We start from the raw sequence: 25,588 nt of genomic DNA, 5'->3' as shown, positions 1-25,588 counted from the left end.
CTCCTGTGGGGATTGCCCACAGTGTTGAGTATGTAAGTCACTTTGGATAAAAGCGTCTAACAAGTGATGTGTTACATTTAACTTGCCCTACACTGAACCGGACACATGTTTCTTGATGCTGATTCTGAACATCTGTCTGAAATATTGTGTAGGGTTTCTCTCTGAGTGAAAGCAAAAGGAGTTTAGAAAGATATCCATGTACTGTTGTCAGTGTTTCAGGTAGAATGAATTGCAGTCTGATTGTTCTCTGAGTTCTCGTCATCAGAGAGAAGTGCAGGGCGTGTCAGAACGTGCTCTAACATCGTGTTTTTCTGTCTAACTCTTAATACTCTGAATCAGGGAGGCGAGGGAGAGTCTGGCAGGCTGACCGCTACATCCTGTAAGGCCGGTTTCCACGTGACTCTGACGTGATTTTACTCTCTGGATTTCTGAGGGTGTGAAGGCGTCGTCAGATCAGATGCAGGCAGACTCAGGACTGAAGAGGAAGAGATGAGCGGAGTTTCCTCCTCACCTGGAGAGAGTCTGTGAGTGGACCTGAAGAGAGTCTGTGAGTGGACCTGAAGAGAGTCTGTGAGTAGACCTGAAGAGAGTCTGTGAGTAGACCTGAAGAGAGTCTGTGAGTAGACCTGAAGAGAGTCTGTGAGTAGACCTGAAGAGAGTCTGTGAGTAGACCTGAAGAGAGTCTGTGAGTAGACCTGAAGAGAGTCTGTGAGTAGACAGGCAGTGATATCATGAAACTGTTAATGAGCGCATTCAAACACTTGGTAGTTTTTTTTACCAGCTGTTCTGTACAGCTTTTATCCTGGATAAAGTGTTTAAGTCATGTTAAAAGTTGAACGTCTTCATATTTGTCTAAAATTATAGTTTAGTATTCAATCATGAAGTATGACGCTGCGCTGTCAGTACGCTCCATGTTTTTGTGATTGGTTGATTTACTGAGTTGATAACCAGCATCGTAGGACCCACTTAGCGAGATCTCTTTTATTAGGGTTAGTTAAGATAACTCAAACATATCCAGGGTCTGTTTGAACATCTGTCTGAAATATTGTGTAGGGTTTCTCTCTGAGTGAAAGCAGAATAATAATAATAATAATAATAATAATAATAATATATTTTATTTAGGGCCGGGACTCGATTAAAAAAATTAATCTAATTAATTAGAGGCTTTGTAATTAATTAATCGCATTTTTAATCACATATAAATATCTGACCTGAGAACAGTGAGAAGCAATTTTTTTCACATGGATTTTAGTATACCATTGAATAATGACTGAATACATAAGCTAAAGCAACAAAACATTGTTTATTTTTTTCAAGATGGTACACTGGCCATAAAGTGTAGCAATAGCATATTTAGGAATATAGTACATTTCAGAGATTCAGGTAGCCTATAGGTAGGTAGACCTTCTGTAAACTATAACACTTTGTTTCTGAAGTAAAACACAATACTTTCAAGTACATTCAGAACATCGGAAACCCTGACTATTAGAAAACATCTCTCTGTTGCTTCAGAGGCCATAACAGACTTTGTTGATTTACCAACAGTTGATTTAAAAAATCTAATCAATTTCAGTCCAACTCTCTCAATAACCTTGGCCAAAACAATAAACAGTTCAACATAAAGTGCCAGTTGCACCAACAACATAATAAATAGTTCAACACAAAGTGTACCATTTAAAATCAAATAAAAAAGTTCCAGTGATTGACCTCAATCCCTCCTATTCTTCCAATATCCTGATGAAAAATAAAATCTCTCTGTTGCATAGGCCACTGTTTGATCAACGCGAATTGGGTGTGGGTCCTTGTCCTCCGAGTCGGGCTAACGTCCACGCTAGCTTCCACGCTAGCTGCTATATGTTTTGCATTGAGGTGATACTTGAGGCTTGATGTGCTGCGGTGATGTGCAAATTCCTTTTTGCATAATTTGCAAACAACCGTGCTCTTATCGACGCTTCCATCCGTCCGTTTTTTAAAACAAAATGTCCCATCCACGGGGCCAACCAAAGCGGTCTCATCAGCTTCTTCGTTCATGTTTGACTATTGTTCACTGTGGTTTGTTGTTGTCTGAAGTCATGAACGTTAGTTGGTGCTCCAGTATAATCGGTACCCCTGAAACTCATCCAGTGAGAAACGTTCCGCGGTGCAAAAATAAGTGCGATTAAAATGTGTTAATTTTTTTAACGCGTTAATTTTTGTGTAATTAATTAATCTTAATTAACGCGTTAAAGTCCCGGCCCTAATTTTGATTATAAGCGCACTTTTCATTTGCGTAAACAAAACTCAAAGTGCTGCAAAATTTTAAAAGGGTGAAACAAAACAACAAAAACAATCAAAACAATTAAGAACAATTTAAAAACAATTAAAACAACATAATGAAAGCCGTGACATTCATGCCGGCATGGCATAATGTGGGGGATTTAAAAATCGAGTTAAAAGCTATTCTAAAAAGATGCGCTTTTAGGCCTTTTTTAAAAACATCCACAGTCTGTGGTGTCCTCAGCTGGTTTGGGAGGGCACAGTCTCGGAGCAGCGGAGCAGAAGGCTCGGTCTCCCATGGTCTTCAGTTTTGTCCTTGGTGGGATGAGGAGGTTTGCCTTTACTGAACGTAGGTTCCTCATGGAGGTTTGTGGGGTGAGCAGTTCCTTGATGTAGGAGGGAGCATTTCCATATATGCACTGATGAGTGAAGAGGGTGTTTTTGTAGTCAATCCTGAGTGAGACCGGGAGCCAGTGCAGTGATTTGAGGATGGGTGTGATGTGTTCGTACTTCCGCACTCTCATCAGGATCCTAGCGGCGCTGTTCTGGATGTATTGCAGCTTCTGGATGTTCTTGCTAGGATTCCCAAAGAGAAGTGCGTTACAGTAGTCCAGCCTGGAGGAGACAAAGGCGTGGACAAGTTTAGAAAGATCTCCATGTGTTGTCAGTGTTTCAGGTAGAATGAGTCTGATTGTTCTCTGAGTTCGCGTCATCAGAGAAAAAAGCAGGGCATGTCAGAACCCGCTCTAACAAGTCCTGACTGATTTTATGTCCAACTCTTAATACTCTGAATGAGGGAAGGAGTGTGAAGGGCCCGTCTTCCAACACTGACCTGGTTTCACTGAAGAGCCTTGAAAATGTCAAACTTTTTTTTTTAATTTTAGATTATACATCTGGGACTAGATCGCCCAATTTCGAAAAAATATATCAAAGTACATATTTTTATATATATGTTGGGCTATACAAAAAATGATGATTATAACAAAAAAATGTTCTTCCCATAGATTTGAACTGCATTGTAATTTAGTTATGAGGGAACTTATTTTGTGATATATCAAAAACACATTTCTTATCAGTTCACAAAAGACCTCGTGTTAAATAAAGTCCATATCTCCTTTCATGTAATTAACGTACATATTTTAAGCCAAACAATTATATTTGTTCTAAACCTAACAAAGAAGTTTTGTTAAATGGTTACTGAGCGTTCAGTTGGGTGGGATATGTTGTGGGGGCAGGGCTGTAGATTACCTGTGGATGTACATTGAAGTGACTGTTTGTGTGTGCGGAGTCAACACCCTGGGTTTGTGTGTGGTTCTGGGGCTGTGGGGAACATTCTGGGCTGATCAGGTCCTGATGAGGCTTCAACAAGGTTCCTGAATATCTGAGAGGAGGGGAACTACCTGTGATGTAAAGCTTGTGGTAATGAATGAGCATGTTGTTGTGTTATAAGATGTATGTAGATAGTATAAGAAATGTGCAGAATGACAGTTTGATGGTGGAGGTACTGTATATACACATATTGATAGATGTCTTGTAATGCACTGTTGAGGAACCTGCGACCCAAGTTTTTCATTCATTGCATAACTACACCGTAGTTGTGTATAATATGATTTGTCAATAAACCTTCGAAAATCTTGAAATCTTGAAAGGGATGTGCAAACTACTCATTATATACAGTCTTTAATTAAATATTAATAGAGAATAACGAGTAATGAATATACTTTATAGGGATCCTATTAATATCTAATAATAAAATAATAAGATTCAATAACGTGCTTTAACCACCAGGTGTCCCTTTCTATCAGCTGTGCACCTTTATGGTGTAAATACAGCCTATCTACTGATTGCATCAAATATAAAAGTCAGCCGAATTAGTGTTGATACTGCAAGGAGACGTATTGTGTGAAAAGAAATTGAAGATTTTGTTTAATTGTTGATATATTTATGATCCACGTCACGTTTTCAGTTTTGGCGGCAGTTCTCCTGTTTGTCTAGAAGTCCTCTCATCAGGGCTCTATAAATAGAGAACTACTGCAGATATGTAATATTTAATTCAGCCGAACCGTGTATTACAATGCCGTTATGTGATGACCTTCAAAGAGAAAAGCAAGCACACTCGGAATAAAGTATTATTTTATTTTTAAAAAACGTTTTCAGATTTCACATCACATAAACACCAAATCCCAGCATGCATTGCGGCTAAACCATCCAATCATCGAGCTGAGGATCTTGCCTACGTCAGTTTCCGGTTTCGTTTATCACAGATGTATTTTGTTGTACACACATTCCTTCACATTTACATTTTAATTTGCATTAAAGTATTTTGTGAGGCCTTCTAACATGTTTTTAAATATAACTACGGTTCTAGTTGAAGAGTTTGTCTTAACATGAACCGAAGCTGTTGCCTGGCAACTCAATCGCACAACGTCACGTCCGTTAATTCCACATCCACACACATGGATTAACATCGATTTAATATATTAACGTAGCCTTTGTTTCTGCTAAAAGAGGTGTCGACCAGCTGGGGCAACAAGAACATTGGCGAAATCGAGTGTGACTATTAAAAAATAAATCATTATTATATTAATATTGACAATAACAACCGACCGTCGGGGTAGCATTTGCTTTGCATTTCCGGTTATTTCTCCACTGGTTAACAATACCGTGTAACTGTCACGTTTGAAGGGACGACATCGTGACATCTTCACGTCTCTCAGCATGGTAAATCGTCACATGTTCACGTCTTGCCGTGATACCGGGTTGACATACACACACCCTCCCGGTCAATCAATCAATCAATCAATCAATGTTTATTTATATAGCCCAATATCACAAATGTTACATTTGTCTCAGTGGACTTCACAGTTTGTACAGAATATCAGTATGACAATACGACACCCTCTGTCCTTAGAGCCTCTGTCCTTAGACCCTCTGTCCTTAGACCCTCACATCGTACAAGGAAACACTTCCAGAGAAACCCCACAGTTTAAAGGGGAACATGGGAGAAACCTCAGGGAGAGCAACAGAGGAGGGATCCCTAGGGATCGGTCTTCCCGATGGCCAGTCGGTGCCTGCCGGTGAGCGTGGAAGTGTGGTCTGCCGCAAGCGGACGGCAGGAGCGGGGCTGTCAGCATCAGCTTGTAGATGGTATTTTAAACTCGATGCGCTCTGAAACTACGGGGCGGCCGGGGAAAAAAAAATACTAAAATAATTAGTGGCGTTTTGTTTTGCGTTAACGCGTTATTAACGCATTAACTTGACAGCCCTAATATATATATATATATATATATATATATATATATATATATATATATATATATAATATATATATTTTTATATAATATATATATATATATATATATATATATATATATATATTATTAAGACAAAAATCCCTTCCAAAAATGCTCAAAATATATGTTTATTGTTCATATTACTGTTCAATATCATATTATTAAGACAGAAATCACTTTAAAAAGATGTACTGTTGATATTACTGTTTAATATTTTGTTAAGAATATTTGTAACAGAAGACACAATGAATGTAATGAATGAAAAACAAAAGATAAAAACCAAAAAATGTTTACTGTTAATAGAAGAATATCTGATGATTAATTATTAATACAAATATATATTAAGAATATTTATTAAGAAGCAGTATGTTTAATTTCTTACATTTGCCATCATAATGTACACATCGATAAAAAACTATTGCAACAGGGGGGGTCCCTGCCAGAGGATAATGCTATATGGGGGTCCTTGGCATGCAAAGTTTGGGAACCCCTGTGCTAGACCACTTTATGATCTGACTGAGACAGTTTCTGCTCTTTAAAGTCAGGTTACCAAGACATTAAAGAAAAAGACAGAATTGACTCTGCTGACTGTCTTCAAGTTTAGGATTGACTTCCTGAATGTCTTTCGTGAAGTCTAAGGTATTAAAACAAGTTTAGAGACGATTAGGGCATTTTCTAACTCGACATCTGAATTGAAGCCATCCAAAGTCACATGGCAGCTGTTCTTTGGATCCTGAAGGCCTGTTATGGTTTTCAAAAGTACAAAAATACAAAACAACAATATATAGTTCTGTGAGATAAAGATGTTCTTTCTCTGTATCTTTGCTCTGCAGGGAGAAAAGATGGAGACACCTAGAGAAGTCCTACTCAAAACTTTTAAAGATTTTGGGGGAAATGAGTTTAAAGACTTCAAGTGGTACCTGCAGGAGGAGGTCCTAGGATTCCCAGGAATCCCAAAGAGTGAACTAGAGGAAGCAGACCGAGGGGACACAGTGGATCTGATGCTTCGGGACTACGAAATAAACACCATCAAAGTGACCAGAGAAGTTTTGAAGAAGATCCCGAGGAATGATCTAGAAGAGGAATTATCAAAATTCCCATCAGACCCTGAAGGTAGGTCTTTAAAAAAGAGTATACCAAAATATAACTATATATATTATTTTATTTTTATTTTATTTTTCACAGCAATGCATCATATTTTTAGACTCCTGATATACCCCTCAGAGAACCGTCACCTCCACATGGTGTTGGGGTTGAGGTACCCCTTAAAGCAGAGAGGTCAGGGTCACTAGTTTCTGGCAAGATCACCCTGTTGGTTCCAGTTGAGGGGTAGTAAAACCTTTATAGATCAGCATTTTAGGAATCCAATTACCTTTCCTGGATTAGGAAGTTTGGGTTTCGGTAAAATTGTCCAAAACATCTTTGGGTTAATGAAAGAAGGATTCATCAAGACTTAGGAAAAGAGACTGCTGTGCTTTGACAATCCGACCGTACTGACACTATCCAACGTCGTTATGATGCGCCAGCCGATGTTATTAAGAAGGAGAAGACGCTTTATTTCATCCCAAAGGGGAAATTCACCTCAGTTGTTCCTTTGGTTGCGGTAACAGACAGTACAATACACACACAGGACAGGTGAGAGAGGTCTGAGCAAAACAGGCGGCCAGTCTGTCCAGTGCCAGGGAGCAGTTGGGGGTTCTGTGCCTTGCTGAAGGGCAGGAGGTGAACTGGAACCTCTCCAGGAACCAGTCTATACTCCGTATAATTTTGGTCCGATCAGGACTCCAACCGGCACCCTTCGTTTCCCAACACAAATTCCTACAGACTGCGGCAGTAACACCATCTGCTGCATTGGCTGGTAATCGGACCCGGGCGTCCAGGCGAGAATTCTACCACTGAACCACCAATGCTATATTTGTTATAGTTTCTCCTGGTGGGACATTGGAGATATGTAATACAAGTGGGTGATGCTAAAAGCCAGTGTTGGGGAGGGATGGATCAGAGGAATGACCAGAAAGTCATCAGTTGTGTCTGAAATGGCAGTGAGTCCTTGAGTGCTACGTTTTCCAAGGAAACGGACAATTCTGTTTGGAATGAGGTTTGTCCTGCCGAACTGTCAGATATCTCAGGAGGGGGAGTCATGGTTGAACCCCGGCTGTTTGCCACAGTGTAGGTTAGCTGCTGACTCAGTATCAGGATGTTGAATGGGACTGATGCACACTGAGTTCAGGAGGCAGAGCTGAGGGCTTGGAGAACAGCTGTTGTTGCTCAGGTGGTCAGAAGGGGCCACAGGGACACACTGTGGAGGTTTGTCCTGACATAACATTGACCAGTTGTGATCAATGTTGCATGGAGGCAGACAGGGTCATGTTTTAAAGGGGACTCTAGGGTAAGCTCTAAACATCAGAGGAGCACATTGCTCAGCCTCACTGGGATTGCTCACTGCAGATTCTGTCCTAGTCATTACTAAAGGCCCAGCCCCCTACAGGTGGAAGGAGGTATCATTTGCCGTCCAACATGACTTGGTGACGAAGGGGCGGGTTATTATTGTGACACCCCAGGGTATCTTGTAGATGGTAGGCTACTGCAGGAGTATACTGAGACTCAGTAAGAACCATCCACTTCCTGTATAACTGGAGAGAGAGCTATGTCCACACCCTCAGTGGGTGTTGGGATCTGCTGGTATCGTGCCTCGTCTCCCAGCAGCAGGAATAAGAGTCAGTCAGGTTTAGGGCCATGGTTCTCTGTGGGAAAACAGATGGTTCTCTGTGGGGTGGAACTTATACTGGACAATGTACAGATAATTATGCAACAATATCCAGTGACTTGATATAAGGAAAATAACCTGATATTTTGTCAGAAATTGGTCCAATTAGAAGGAAATACTTTGATGTGTCTTTCATGTAAATGTCTTTCTTATTCATTCAGATATTCTCACTAAGTGCCAAGGTGAACTCAAATCAAACCTGAAGGAAACATTTGAAAATATCAAATTAATGGAAAAATCTGAACCCCTACATGAAATCTACACGGAGATCTACATCACCAGGGGAGACACCGGAGAGGTCAACAAGGAACATGAGATCAGACAGATCGAACAAGCATTCACTAAACCAGACAGATCAGAAACACCCATCAGGCAAGAAGACCTCTTTAAAGGCTCAACTGAAAGAGGTAAACCAATCAGAGCAGTGCTGACAAAGGGCGTGGCTGGCATTGGGAAAACAGTCTTAACACAGAAGTTCACTCTGGACTGGGCTGAAGGCAAAGCCAACCAGGACATCCAGTTCATATTTCCATTCACCTTCAGAGAGCTGAATGTGGTGAGAGAGAACAAGTACAGCTTGGTGGAACTTGTTCATCACTTCTTCTCTGAAACCAGAGACGCAGGAATCTGCAGGTTTGATCAGTTCCCGGTTGTGTTCATCTTTGACGGTCTGGATGAGAGTCGACTTCCTCTGGACTTCCTCAACACTGAGATCCTGACTGATGTCACAGAGTCCACCTCAGTGGATGTGCTGCTGACAAACCTCATCAGGGGGAAGCTGCTTCCCTCTGCTCGCCTCTGGATAACCACACGACCTGCAGCAGCCTATCAGATCACTGAGTTTGTGAACATGGTGACAGAGGTCCGAGGGTTCACTGACCCACAGAAGGAGGAGTACTTCAGGAAGAGATTCAGAGATCAGGAGCAGGCCGGCACCATCATCTCCCACATCAAGACCTCACGAAGCCTCCACATCATGTGCCACATCCCAGTCTTCTGCTGGATCTCTGCTTCAGTTCTGGAGGAGGTGTTGAAAACCAGAGAGGGAGGAGAGCTGCCCAAGACCCTGACTGAGATGTACATCCACTTCCTGGTGGTTCAGTCCAAAGTGAAGAACATCAAGTATGATGGAGGAGCTGAGACAGATCCTCACTGGAGTCCAGAGACCAGGATGAAGATAATGGAGTCTCTGGGAAAACTGGCTTTTGAGCAACTGCAGAAAGGCAACCTGATCTTCTATGAGTCCGACCTGACAGAGTGTGGCATCGATATCAGAGCAGCCTCAGTGTACTCAGGAGTGTTCACACAGGTCTTTAAAGAGGTGAGAGGAATGTACAAGGACAAGGTGTTCTGCTTCGTCCATCTGAGCGTTCAGGAATTTCTGGCTGCTCTTCATGTCCATCTGACCTTCATCACCTCTGGAGTCAACCTGATGGCCCCCTGGTGGTCTAAAGTCTTCAGACCCAAACCTAAACTAACACATCTCTACCAGAGTGCTGTGGACCAGGCCTTAAAGAGTCCAAACGGACACCTGGACTTGTTCCTCCGCTTCCTCCTGGGTCTTTCACTGCAGACCAATCAGACCTTATTACATGACCTGCTGACACAGACAGGAAGTAGCTCACAGACCAACCAGAAAACAGTGAAATACATCAAGAAAATGATAAGAAAGGACCTGTCTCTGGAGAAACGCATCAACCTGTTCCACTGTCTGAATGAACTGAATGATCATTCTCTAGTGGAGCAGATCCAACAGTCCCTGAGGTCAGGAAGTCTCTCCACAGATAATCTGTCTCCTGCTCAGTGGTCAGCTCTGGTCTTCATCTTACTGTCATCAAAAGAAGATCTGGACGTGTTTGACCTGAAGAAATACTCTGCTTCAGAGGAGGCTCTTCTGAGGCTGCTGCCAGTGGTCAAAGCCTCCAGGAAAGCTCTGTAAGTGGAGATAAAACTACTTTAACTAGGAACAGGTTGAGACATGAAAATATAACTCTTTGTGTTCACTGCTGATCTTTCCCCAGGCTGAGTGACTGTAACCTGTCAAAGAGAAGCTGTGCAGCTCTGTCCTCAGTCCTCAGCTCCCAGTCCTCTAGTCTGAGAGAGCTGGACCTGAGTAACAACAACCTGCAGGATTCAGGAGTGAAGCTGCTGTCTGCTGGACTGGAGAGTCCACACTGTGAACTGGAGACTCTCAGGTCAGAGTTCAGCTTTTTAATTTGAAGCAGTTCAATTATTTTCATTCACCTTTTTGTTCATGTTGATGATGATGGTCAACCTCTGTATGATTTTCCTGCTGACGTGACTTTTTAAAGCACTGAGTTTACTGTATTCCCTGGTTCCAGTCTGTCAGGCTGTCTGGTCTCAGAGGAAGGCTGTGTATCTCTGGCTTCAGCTCTGAGATCCAACCCCTCCCATCTGAGAGAGCTGGACCTGAGCTACAATCATCCAGGAGACTCAGGAGAGAAGCTGCTGTCTGCTGGACTGGATGATCCTTTCTGGAGACTGGAGACACTCAGGTATGGACACACTGACTGCAGGTTCCTCATATTTTTCTAATTTCATCTCCTTCATTTCTGGTCTTCCATCATGAAGGACGTCTCATTTCCCTTGATTATGTTCACTGCAGTGAGTTAACCTTGAAGTCTTATTACATGGAAACAGCCATTCAGTCCAAACATCAGAGCCACTGCTTTCCTGGCTCTAGAGAGGATAATAATTGTCAGTTTATGAATTTGGTTCTGACAGAGATATCTCACCAATGGCTAAATATGTTGAGATGAGATTCTGTTTGACATTTATGATCCCCAAGCAGTGGGAATATTTATAGACCTACAAAAAGCATTGACACCATAGATCACAACATGTTACTGACACTGGAAAGGTATGGCATTAGAGGGTGGGATTAGACTGGCTGAGAGATTATTGAAGCAACAGACAACACTTTGTTAAATAGGTGAACATAAATCAGAAGACATGAACATAACTTGTGGAGTACCTCCAGGGTCTGTGTTGGGTCCACAGCTGTTCATCATATACATCAACCATATTTGCAGAGTATCAAATATATTGACATGTATTGTATTTGCAGATGATACTAATATGTTTTGTTCTGGTGACAATTTGAAACAGCTAATGGAGATTAAAGTCAAACATTGGTTTGATAAGAAAAAATGATCATTAAATATAAGCAGAACAAAGATTATGCTCTTTGGAAAACATCAAAGAAATCCTCAGGTTAATCCTAGACAACATAAACATAGAAAGAATATATGTAAACAAGTTCCTTGGTGTTAGAGCACAACATCAGCTGGAAACCTCATATCCATCATGTCAAAGCTAAACTGGCTAAGACTATTGTACTATTGGGGAAAGCAAGACACACTCTGGAGAACACATCATGATATACTCTGTGTGATACATTCACATCATGATATACTCTGTGATACACTCACATCATGATATACTCTGTGTGATACACTCACATCATGATATACTCTGTGTGATACACTCACATCATGATATACTCTGTTTGATACACTCACATCACATCTTGATATACTCTGTGATACACTCACATCATGATATACTCTGTTTGATACACTCACATCATGATATACTCTGTGTGATACACTCACATCATGATATACTCTGTTTGATACACTCACATCATGATATACTCTGTTTGATACACTCACATCACATCATGATGTGTGATACACTCATATCATATCATGATGTACTCTTTGACACACTCACATCATGATATACTCTGTGTGATACACTCATATCACATCATGATATACTCTGTGTGATACACTCATATCATGATATACTCTATGTGATACACTCACATCATGATATACTCTGTGTGATACACTCATATCACATCATGATATACTCTGTGTGATACACTCATATCATGATATACTCTGTGTGATACACTCATATCACATCATGATATACTCTGTGTGATACACTCATATCATGATATACTCTATGTGATACACTCACATCATGATATACTCTGTGTGATACACTCATATCACATCATGATATACTCTGTGTGATACAATCATATCATGATATACTCTATGTGATAGACTCACATCACGATATACTCTGTGTGATACACTCATATCACATCATGATATACTCTGTGATACACTCATATCATGATATACTCTATGTGATACACTCACATCATGATATACTCTATGTGATAGACTCACATCATGATATACTCTGTGTGATACACTCATATCACATCATGATATACTCTGTGTGATACACTCATATCATGATATACTCTATGTGATACACTCACATCATGATATACTCTGTGTGATACACTCACATCATGATATACTCTGTGTGATACACTCATATCATGATATACTCTATGTGATACACTCACATCATGATATACTCTGTGTGATACACTCACATCACATCATGATATACTCTGTGTGATACACTCATATCATGATATACTTTGTGTGATACACTCACATCATGATATACTCTGTGTGATACACTCACATCATATCATGATATACTCTGTGTGATACACTCACATCATATCATGATATACTCTGTGTGATACACTCACATCATGATATACTTTGTGTGGTACACTCACATCATGATATACTCTGTGTGATACACTCACATCACATCATGATATACTCTGTGTGATACACTCATATCATGATATACTTTGTGTGATACACTCACATCACATCGTGATATACTCTGTGTGATACACTCATATCATATCATGATATACTCTGTGTGATACACTCACATCATGATATACTTTGTGTGATACACTCACATCATGATATACTCTGTGTGATACACTCACATCATATCATGATATACTCTGTGTGATACACTCATATCATGATATATTCTGTGTGATACACTCACATCATATCATGATATACTCTGTGTGATACACTCATATCATGATATACTCTGTTTGGTACACTCACATCACATCATGATATACTCTGTGTGATACACTCATATCACATCATGATATACTCTGTGTGATACACTCATATCGCATCATGATATACTTTGTATGATACACTCACATCACGATATACTCTGTGTGATACACTCACATCATACCATGATATACTCTGTGTGATACACTCATATCATATCATGATATACTCTGTGATACACTCACATCATGATATACTCTGTGTGATACACTCACATCATGATATACTTTGTATGATACACTCACATCACGATATACTCTGTGTGATACACTCACATCATATCACGATATACTCTGTGTGATACACTCATATCATGATATACTCTGTGATACACTCACATCATGATATACTCTGTGTGATACACTCACATCATGATATACTCTGTGTGATACACTCACATCACATCATGATATACTCTGTGTGATACACTCACATCACATCATGATATACTCTGTGTGATACACTCATATCATGATTTACTTTGTGTGATACACTCACATCACATCATGATATACTCTGTGTGATACACTCACATCACGATATACTCTGTGTGATACACTCATATCATGATATACTCTGTGATACACTCATATCATGATATACTCTGTGTGATACACTCACATCACGATATACTCTGTGTGATACACTCATATCACGATATACTCTGTGTGATACACTCATATCATGATATACTCTGTGATACACTCATATCATGATATACTCTGTGATACACTCACATCATGATATACTCTGTGTGATACACTCATATCATGATATACTCTGTGATACACTCACATCATATCACGATATACTCTGTGTGATACACTCATATCATGATATACTCTGTGATACACTCATATCATGATATACTCTGTGATACACTCACATCATGATATACTCTGTGTGATACACTCACATCACGATATACTCTGTGTGATACACTCACATCATATCACGATATACTCTGTGTGATACACTCATATCATGATATACTCTGTGATACACTCATATCATGATATACTCTGTGATACACTCACATCACGATATACTCTGTTTGATACACTTATATCATATCATGATATACTCTGTGTGATATACTCATATCATATCATGATGTACTCTGTGGTACACTCACATCATGATATACTCTGTGTGATACACTCACATCATGATATACTCTGTGTGATACACTCACATCATGATATACTCTGTGTGATAAACTCATATCACATCATGATATACTCTCTGTGATACACTCATATCATGATGTACTCTGTGATACACTCACATCATGATATACTCTGTGTGATACACTCACATCACATCATGATATACTTTGTGTGATACACTCACATCACATCATGATATACTTTGTGTGATACACTCACATCATGATATACTCTGTGTGATACACTCACATCACATCATGATATACTCTGTGTGATACACTCACATCATGATATACTTTGTGTGATACACTCACATCACGATATACTCTGTGTGATACACTCACATCATATCACGATATACTCTGTGTGATACACTCATATCACATCATGATATACTCTGTGTGATACACTCATATCATATCATGATGTACTCTTTGACACACTCACATCATGATATACTCTGTGTGATACACTCATATCACATCATGATATACTCTGTGTGATACACTCATATCATGATATACTCTATGTGATACACTCACATCATGATATACTCTGTGTGATACACTCATATCACATCATGATATACTCTGTGTGATACACTCATATCATGATATACTCTATGTGATACACTCACATCATGATATACTCTGTGTGATACACTCATATCACATCATGATATACTCTGTGTGATACACTCATATCATGATATACTCTATGTGATAGACTCACATCACGATATACTCTGTGTGATACACTCATATCACATCATGATATACTCTGTGTGATACACTCATATCATGATATACTCTATGTGATACACTCACATCATGATATACTCTGTGTGATACACTCACATCATGATATACTCTGTGTGATACACTCATATCATGATATACTCTATGTGATACACTCACATCATGATATACTCTGTGTGATACACTCACATCACATCATGATATACTCTGTGTGATACACTCATATCATGATATACTTTGTGTGATACACTCACATCATGATATACTCTGTGTGATACACTCACATCATATCATGATATACTCTGTGTGATACACTCACATCATATCATGATATACTCTGTGTGATACACTCACATCATGATATACTTTGTGTGATACACTCACATCATGATATACTCTGTGTGATACACTCACATCACATCATGATATACTCTGTGTGATACACTCATATCATGATATACTTTGTGTGATACACTCACATCACATCGTGATATACTCTGTGTGATACACTCATATCATATCATGATATACTCTGTGTGATACACTCACATCATGATATACTTTGTGTGATACACTCACATCATGATATACTCTGTGTGATACACTCACATCATATCATGATGTACTCTGTGTGATACACTCATATCATGATATACTCTGTGTGATACACTCATATCATGATATACTCTGTGTGATACACTCATATCATGATATATTCTGTGTGATACACTCACATCATATCATGATATACTCTGTGTGATACACTCATATCATGATATACTCTGTTTGGTACACTCACATCACATCATGATATACTCTGTGTGATACACTCATATCACATCATGATATACTCTGTGTGATACATTCATATCGCATCATGATATACTTTGTATGATACACTCACATCACGATATACTCTGTGTGATACACTCACATCATACCATGATATACTCTGTGTGATACACTCACATCACATCACGATATACTCTGTGTGATACACTCACATCACATCACGATATACTCTGTGTGATACACTCATATCATATCATGATGTACTCTGTGATACACTCACATCATGATATACTCTGTGTGATACACTCACATCATGATATACTTTGTATGATACACTCACATCACGATATACTCTGTGTGATACACTCACATCATACCATGATATACTCTGTTTGGTACACTCACATCATACCATGATATACTCTGTGTGATACACTCACATCACATCACGATATACTCTGTGTGATACACTCATATCATATCATGATGTACTCTGTGATACACTCACATCATGATATACTCTGTGTGATACACTCACATCACATCACGATATACTCTGTGTGATACACTCATATCATATCATGATGTACTCTGTGATACACTCACATCATGATATACTCTGTGTGATACACTCACATCATGATATACTCTGTGTGATACACTCACATCATGATATACTTAGTGTGATACACTCACATCATGATATACTCTGTTTGATACACTCACATCATGATATACTCTGTGTGATACACTCACATCATGATATACTTAGTGTGATACACTCACATCATGATATACTCTGTTTGATACACTCACATCGCATTTTTTTCCTGGGGGGGCCGCTATTTTAATTAGTTCATCCCAAACAATGCCACACAAGTGCACTCACAAAACGGGCACACAGGTCCACAGAAACTACCGGTATGCTTAGTCCTACTTTAGTTACTGTACTGCAAAAAGCAGACGGCGCTGCGCTCAACACACACCCAGACTCAAAACCATGGACACACCGGCACATAAGTTACATCAACAATTTATTGGCCTAAGTTGCATTTCACTAGCAGGAACCACGCCACAACAGTGTGATGTTTGTAAGTTTATTGGAGTAACATGTAAATGATGTGAGGGGGGTGAAGGGATGATCTGGGAGGACGAACTGTGGTCCGTGCAGTGGGAGACTCAGAGTGGGGGTTCCGTCTCCGGCATGATCTGCGTGGGCTGATTACGGGCCCCCAGACGATACCTGGAATTAAGATGTTAGTATGTACAGTATATGAATATAAATGTTGATGGGCAGAGGATGTTGGGATGAAGGGATGAGGGATGAGGAATGGAGGGATGGAGGGATGGAGGGGTGTAGGGATGAGAGATGGAGGGATGAGGGATGGAGGGATGTAGGGATGAGGGATGTAGGGATGAGGGATGGAGGGATGAGGGATGGAGGGATGTAGGGATGAGGGATGTAAGGATGAGGGCTGTAGGGATGAGGGATGTTGAGGGGAGGGAGGGAAGAAGGGATTGATGGATGTATCGCTCGGTGTGAGTCGGAAGGGGAACTGTATGGGTAGGAGGGAGAGGGAGGGTGGGTTGAGAAGATGGAGACAAGCAGTGGCCGGAAGTTTTGCCGGATATAAATAGGGGTGGCCGTGGTTTGAGGCGGAGTTTTAGGCGTGGCCATGCTCCTGAGCCTATGTTAACAATTTAACCTCATAAGCTACAGTATTGCAACCAAGCAGACAGCACTGCTTCTCTCTCTCTCTCTCTCTCTCTCTCTCTCTCTCTCTCTCTCTCTCTCTCTATCTCTATCTCTATCTCCAATTTCAAAAATCTATTTAAAACCCATAACAAACAAACAAAATTCCCAAAGTTGTCCTGAAATGAACTTATTAAATAAACGAAACGAAAAATATAGCCTACTTATGCAAACAACATTGAATCTGGACTTGAAATTATTCTGATTAGGCCTAGCCTACATTGCAAATAAGCAGACAGCGCTGCTTTTCACACACACACACACACACACACACACACACACACACACACACACACACACACACACACACACACACACACACACACACGGTGCTGCTAGCCTCTTTCTTCTTGTGAATTATATTCTTTTTAGAAAATAAGTCAAGTAAAAAATGTTTGCCTGCCATTATAGAGCTTTTTCGTTAACGTTCTTGAGGGAAAGAGCTTCCCCAAAACCGGCGGGCGGCGAGCTGGCCCCCCAGTGGGAGTGTCAGTGACACACCCCCAGCTCGCCACGGGGTCACGAGCATGATGACGAATCATCATTTTTTAAGGAAATCGTTTTTATTTGTTATTGTAATTACTGTGAAATGTATTATGTTGTTGTCGTTATTACAACAAATACACACTTGCAACTGATAAGACTGGCAATGATTTTATATTTATTAGACTTTCAAAAAAATAAGATCATGCTCCAAATAAGTGGGGGTACGTCGTACCCCCGCGTCCAACGCCCACTACACCACTGCTCACATCATGATATACTCTCTGTTAGGGCTGTGTAATTAATCGTATTGTAATCGCGATTACGATTTTGGCTTGCAACGATTACGAAAACAACGCAATCTAAATAAAACGATTATTATTTTTATTTTATTTTTTTAAATGTAATTATTATTATTTTATTTTTTTCAGTTGAATTATACTTAAAGTTCAGGGTAATAAACTCTTAAAAACATACGGTTCACTTTTTTTTTTCAATCAATGGATGTTTTCAAAGTAAATGGATAATCATTTTTTAATAATCGTGATATCAATTATTGACAAAAATAATCGTGATAATGATTTTTGCCATAATCGCACAGCCCTACTCTGTGTGATAATCTCATATCACCATGTCTGAGTTACTGTGTGGAGATCTGGGGAAACAAAAAACCAACCTACAGCCGTTATGCACATTACAAAAAAGGGCTATAACCGGGTGTCCGCGGGGTCTTAAAAAGTATTAAAAGTTGATAAATCAATTTGGCGAAAATTAAGGCTTTTAAAAAGTATTAAAAAGTATTAAATGGCATTTTCCAAGGTATTAAGAAGTCCCACAGCAACGACAACATGAAACACTCTTTAATTTACTGAAACGACATGTCGGGAAACCCCACAAGGCGGCCCCATGCATAGCGCGCCGTAAAATGCTGCTTATTATTTTAAGTTTCGTTGCCTTGCTCCGCTCTGTGTGTGGGGGGGGGGGGGGAATAAACGACTACGGTAACGGGTCCCAAGGTGGGAAGACCGGCATACGCAACGCTCTGGGGGTCAAACGGCTCCGTGTGTGCCCTATATGATCATTTTCTGATAACGATGAAAGAGCCCGCCTCCCTCTCCCCACGTCTCCTGCTGCTGCTGGGCTGTCAGAAGAGGGGGAGGAAAAGAGAGGCAGTCACCGTTTATTAAATATTATTATATTATTATACAGAGAACAGAGTCGTTATCAATTTGTTTTAAAGCTCAATAAATAACAAAGAAGACCTCTGACCGGCACTTTCCTAATTTTGTACGGAAGATTTAAACTTTAACGGACATGTTGACCGGCGGAACATTTTTTTTAGGGAAACTGCCGCACGGTCCCCTCGTTCCTTGGAAGAGGCGGAGAGGTGGGTGTTTTTCATCTGCTGGTGGACTACCTGAGAGATACAGCAGGAGAACACGCCGTCCACCGAGGAGAATAAACAGAAGGGCAACCATGGCAACCATGCTCCGGGTTCTTCTTCGCTGCTTTTGGTGTATTTCGGGCGGCAGCAGCGCCACTTACAGGCATGACATATGTACTACATCGTTTCCAGCATTTGCAGCGGTCTAGTGTGAACGGACACATTAATGAATCGAATGCGTGTGAACGGAAGCCTTTTTTGCGCTTGCGTATGCGTTTTACCGTATGCGTCCTCGTGGTGCCGGGGTCTAAGCCAAACTATATCCGGTCACAGAGATCTGCTATTTTAAAGTAAAGTCAACACATATAGACCCTAATATAGTCTATATTAAGAACGAGAAAAGTCTTAACACATATATCCTTTTTTGTAAACATATGAAAAATGTGTGAGGGTGATGACGTCAGAGCATCGTCCTATGTGCCAGGGCTTAGCCCCGGACAGCCGCACCCCAATTTAACCCCTGGGTATTTGTGAGGGAGCTCCTATATGGCATTACCCCGCTGAAGCTCACCAAAGTTTAATATAATTCATAGTTCAAAGTTTTGTCAATTGTTTTGTTTATTGGTCAAATACTGGTTTCTAATGTTTTTTGAGGAGTTTTACTGGAATGAAAGAGGACAGAGTACAGAAGCAACAAAGCAGCATACTGCATTAAACCTGACCTTCAAAGAGAGGTTGAAGTTCATGTGGAGAGAAGGCTTCAGTAGTCTGTCTGCACTCTGTTTAGTTTTGCTATCTTACAATCAATATAGTAAATGTGAGGTAAAGTGTGTCGCCAATGTAACCGGTTAGAACTCAAAGTTGCGATGAGGTCTTAAAATGTATGGAAAGGGTCTTAAAAAAGGTCTTAAAAGGTATTAAATTTGAATTCAGGATTCCTGCATATACCCTGTATAAGAGTAATCAATAATGCTGGATATCTTGAACACACTCATTCATTATTCTTGAAGTCACACACTGAAGTTTACTGATCTGGTTACATTTCAAAGTGCATCATGTACAGAGCAAGAGATCATCTACTTCCTAGGAAACTACAGACGTTGTTCATAGACAGAGAGGGGGGGTATCATCTGAGAGGAGATCTACATTTGAAACAACTCAAGGTCAGAAGAACTCTGAGAAGAGCAGAACAATCTGGGGGGGGGGGGGGTTCATGGAGCGGTTTGGAGCAGGAGTTCAAACAAAGCACACATATCATTCACTTTAAAGGATGCACAGAAACACTTCTTTGGAAAACTATGAGAACTAGAAAATGCATTTCCTGCAGAAAATGCGTGCGAATGCTGTAAACTGTGAACATTTATGGCTGAATTTAGCTGAACATGCAGAAAAAGCTGAATATGTTATTAGCTGAATGGTAGCTGCTTTTAGCTACAGAGACCAAGTCAGTGTGTTGCTAAACTTAGTGGAGAAATGCAGAAAAGTGAAATGATTTGAATCAAATTGTTACAGCTCAAATGCATTGCAATGACTTTGTTGAAAACTAGAAAGTGAAATGTTAAACTCTCCCAAACCACGCCGCTCCTCCGCTCCCTTCACTGGCTTCCAGTAACTGCTAGAATCCACTTCAAGACACTGGTACTTGCGTACCATGCTGTGAATGGATCTGGCCCTTCCTACATCCAGGACATGGTTAAACCGTACACCCCAGCACGTGCACTCCGCTCTGCATCAGCCAAACAGCTCGCTGCACCCGCACTGCGAGGGGGACCCAAGTTCCCATCAGCAGAAACACGTGGGTTTGCTATCCTGGCTCCAAAATGGTGGAATGAGCTCCCCATTGAAATCAGGACAGCAGAAAGCTTACACATCTTCTTCAGACTGAAAACTCATCTCTTTGGACTCCACTTCCAGAGATAGAATTACTAACAAAGCACTTATATACTAATAAAGGGCTGGCTTATCTAAAGCCAGTTGAGTAGCACTTGAAATGTTTAGCTCTATGAAACCTGATGAACTTATATGATTCTGATTTCTTCAAGTTTGTATCTTCCTGGTCGAATGTACTTATTGTAAGTCGCTTTGAATAAAAGAGTCAGCTAAATGTGATGTAATGTAATGTAAACTGGAAGAGGAGGAAAAATAGTGAAGAAGCTTAATATTTAAAATAAAAGGTTTAAAAAAGGTATAACAACAACATGTATAGCCTCAATGTCCTGAAATAGCTGAATAAGTTAATAGTTGAATGGTTTGTAGCTGAAAGTAGGCTGAAGGAGTTACATATCAAATGTAAGTAGTAGTGATTGAATGTTTACAGACACCTGTGTGTGTAAGCCCAGAGATCAAAGGTTACCATGGTGACAACATTATCAAACACCTATTTATGTGTGTGTGTGTGTGTGTGTGTGTGTGTGTGTGTGTGTGTGTGTGTGTGTGTGTGTGTGTGTGTGTGTGTGTGTGTGTGCGTGTGTGTTTGTGTGTGTGTGTGTGTGTGTGTGTGTGTGTGTGTGTGTGTGTGTGTGTGTGTGTGTGTGTGTGTGTGTGTGTGTGTGTGTGTGTGTGTGTGTGTGTGCGTGTGTGTGTGTGTGTGTGTGTGTGTGTGTGTGCGTGTGTGTGTGTGTGTGTGTGTGTGTGTACCAGTCTGTCTGTAGGCGTGTCTGCTCTGATTAGATGATGTCACTCAGGTGTGTGGCCCCAATCTGCCCAGCAACACCATGGTTACCAACTGCAGAACTGAGTCCCATTAAGAATGCATTGAGGATTATATCTGACAATTTTGCCAACTGTTAAAAAAATATGGCTCCTATAAAAAACATTTGCAGACCGTGAGCATCAGGGAACCCCAATGAACTGATATATGTTTGTTTTTTAGGTTTTGTGTGTAAAATGTGGAAATGGGAGCAGTTAGTCTAAAGTGGACTTCTCTCTGTTCTGAAGAAAGATCCGGAACAATGTAACATGGGAGTCTATTGGGAGCTAGGTGGACTTTTTGTCACTCAGATCACTATTGGACCAGAACGGCGGGTCCGTTTGATATGATGGAGGCAATTGAGCAGGCCAGACTAATTATGCTCCTGAAATCTGATGAAATTATTTGAATAGAGTTTATATTTTGGCTCTGAGTGATGATGTCACGCACTCTAGCTCTGAAGAGTCGTCCCATAGACACCCATTATAAAATCTAAAACGGCCTGAAAATCTACCAAAACTTAAACGTTGATAAGTCAAAACGTGTAAAATATATCAAAAATCTGAAGAACGACTATATAGCTGAAGGTCTTGTGATCATTTTAAAGTTGGAATGAAGTCTTTAGCTGAAAGTATGTGGAAGGAGTAGCATTTGGCACAAGGTAAACAAGGATTTGAAGGCTCCTCCCATTGACTTCCATGTTAAAAAAAGAGTTTAAAAAGCTGAATATTTTGAAAAGTATAAAATATTTTGAAAAAGTTGAACGTTTCCCATCATGTGCTGAACAGGCTGAATAGTTTGATATCTGCAGCTGAAAGTATGCTGATGTCACTGAGAGCCAAAGTATTGGCTGAAATAAGAAGAGGAAGAGGAAGAATAAAGACTTGAAGAACTAAAGTGGAATGCTGTAAACAGAAACTAATAAAGAAATGAGATTGACGAGGAGAAATGATTGTAAATGTATAAATGTAAATATGTAAGTAGGAATAACTTGCAGAGATGATTGAAAGGATAATCACTGATCAGCAGTAAGTAAGGGGGATCAATAAGCACCTGCTCCCTTCGGACACAGAGGATCTATTGTCATTATTATGAACATTGATAAATACGTTATTCTAACAATACGCTGTTCTGTTTCTCACATGTGTGTTTCTCCCTCCAGGCTGGACCATGGTGGAGAGCAGAGGTTGAAACCAGGTGTGAGGAAGTGTAAGTGTGGATCAGTCACAGATGATGGAGGTGGTATTTATTCATTAGAATATGACTGATCTTGAAGCTTTATAGAAAGGACCACTTAACGGCCCGTCTACACTACAGGCATGAAAAAATCACATGAATGAACCAATCACATGAATCTCCCGCCCCCGACATACAAAGCAATAGCAATGTTAAAACGAAGTAAACTGGATATAAACTCTCCAAACAGGCGAAAAAACGACCAGTTTCACCCACTGTCTCTGCCACCTCCCTCCATGCCTGGTTCCTCCGGTTTGTATCCCGGTAAATAGGTAAATAGTTCCGGTCGTAAAGAACCGGGTGATTTGCTACCGTAATATCTCGTTTGGAATATGAGGAAATGAACTGCGGTCTGGCTCTCCCAGCTTGCACGCGGTTTGATTGGCTGCGCTTGCACTGGCGGGATTTGCATAAACGGGATTTGATTGGCTGATGCCAAGCATCGAGCCGCTCGTGATGCTTGGCATCAAGCCTCAAATGTGTTCAACTTTTGATGCCGATAGATGCTCGTGATGCTTGCAAAGCCATGCCATGCTCCCCACAATGCAGTTTGGCGAAGATTAAAAATCTTCTACGTCACCCCATTCAAGTGAATGGGCGAAGCGTTGAAAGCATTTTTTGATGCCTGTAGTGTAGACGTACCATACCCGTCTACACTACAGGCATGAAAAGATCTTGAAGCTGGGCGTGTCTGAAGCTTGGTGATTTTTTGCGAGCAACCAATCACATGAATCTCCCGCCCCCGACATACAAAGCAATAGCAATGTTAAAACGAAGTAAACTGGATATAAACTCTCCAAACAGGCGAAAAAACTATCAGTTTCACCCACTGTATCTGCCACCTCCCTCCATGCCTGGTTCCTCCGGTTTGTATCCCGGTAAATAGTTCCGGTCGTAAAGAACCGGGTGATTTGCTACCGTAATATCTCGTTTGGAATATGAGGAAATGAACTGCGGTCTGGCTCTCCCAGCTTGCACGCGGTTTGATTGGCTGCGCTTGCACTGGCGGGATTTGCATAAACGGGATTTGATTGGCTGATGCCAAGCATCGAGCCTCAAAAGTTGAACTTTTGATGCCGATAGATGCTCGTGATGCTTGCAAAGCCATGCCATGCTCCCCACAATGCAGTTCGGCGAAGATTAAAAATCTTCTACGTCACCCCATTCAAGTGAATGGGCGAAGCGTTGAAAGCATTTTTTGATGCCTGTAGTGTAGACGGGCCGTAACAGAGAGCAAAGCCTTCAGGTGAGTCTGATGATAAACTGCTGTCTGTGTCTCTCATCAGATTCCTGTGAACTCACCCTGGACTCAAACACAGTATTCAGATACCTCAAACTGTCTGGGAACAACAGGAAGGTGACATCTGTGTGGGAGAAGCCACAGCCATATCCTAATCATCCAGAGAGGTTTGAGTCCTGGCCTCTGCTGATGTGTAGAGAAGCTCTGACTGGTCTCTGTTACTGGGAGGTTGAGTGGAAAGAAGGGGTTCTCATATCAGTGACTTACAGAGGAATCAGCAGGAGAGGAGGAGACAGTGAGGACTGTGTGTTTGGAGGGAATGATCAGTCCTGGAGTCTGATCTGCTCTCGTAGAGGTTACTATGTCTGTCACAATAACAAAGAAACGCACATCTCCTCCTCCCCCTCCTCTGGTAGAGTAGCAGTGTATCTGGATCACCCTGCTGGCTCTCTCTCCTTCTACAGAGTCTCCTCTGACAGACTGATCCACCTCCACACCTTCAGAACCACATTCACTGAACCTCTCTACGCTGGGTTTGGGCTTTGGTTCGATGACTCCTCAGCGTCTCTGTGTCCTCTGTAGGAGGAGACCACTTCCTGTCCTGGGGTTTAAATGTTGGTGTTTTAAATCGAGGCTTCTCATTGGTTACCATGTGTCTCACTGATTGTGTCTGTAATAAAGTTTTCTCGAAGCAACGTATTAAAGCTGATACTGAAGACTGTAGTGATCGTCATTAAGTTGAATAAAGGAGCGAAG

At 40.7% G+C, this 25,588-nt stretch overlaps 1 protein-coding gene across 2 annotated transcripts; it reads left to right on the top strand.

Moving 5' to 3' along the window:
• Positions 1-396: 396 nt before the first annotated feature.
• LOC307016981 (NLR family CARD domain-containing protein 3-like) lies at positions 397-25,548 on the top strand. 2 transcript variants are annotated; one of them, XM_079646392.1, is made up of 7 exons: positions 397-524; positions 6,383-6,662; positions 8,478-10,251; positions 10,338-10,511; positions 10,659-10,832; positions 23,519-23,565; positions 24,879-25,548. In XM_079646392.1, exons 2-7 carry the CDS (start codon positions 6,392-6,394, stop codon positions 25,412-25,414), a joined length of 2,976 nt encoding a protein of 991 aa, XP_079502518.1. In that variant the 5' UTR covers positions 397-524; positions 6,383-6,391; the 3' UTR covers positions 25,415-25,548. The 2 variants fall into 2 exon arrangements, with proteins under 2 accessions (XP_079502518.1, XP_079502519.1); XM_079646393.1 differs by having other exon boundaries at positions 483-593.
• Positions 25,549-25,588: the final 40 nt, after the last annotated feature.

This window comes from Notothenia rossii (genome assembly GCF_949606895.1).
Source record: "Notothenia rossii genome assembly, chromosome: 8".
Classification (NCBI taxonomy): Eukaryota; Metazoa; Chordata; class Actinopteri; order Perciformes; family Nototheniidae; genus Notothenia; species Notothenia rossii.
This window is presented reverse-complemented; position numbering and strand designations above follow the sequence as displayed.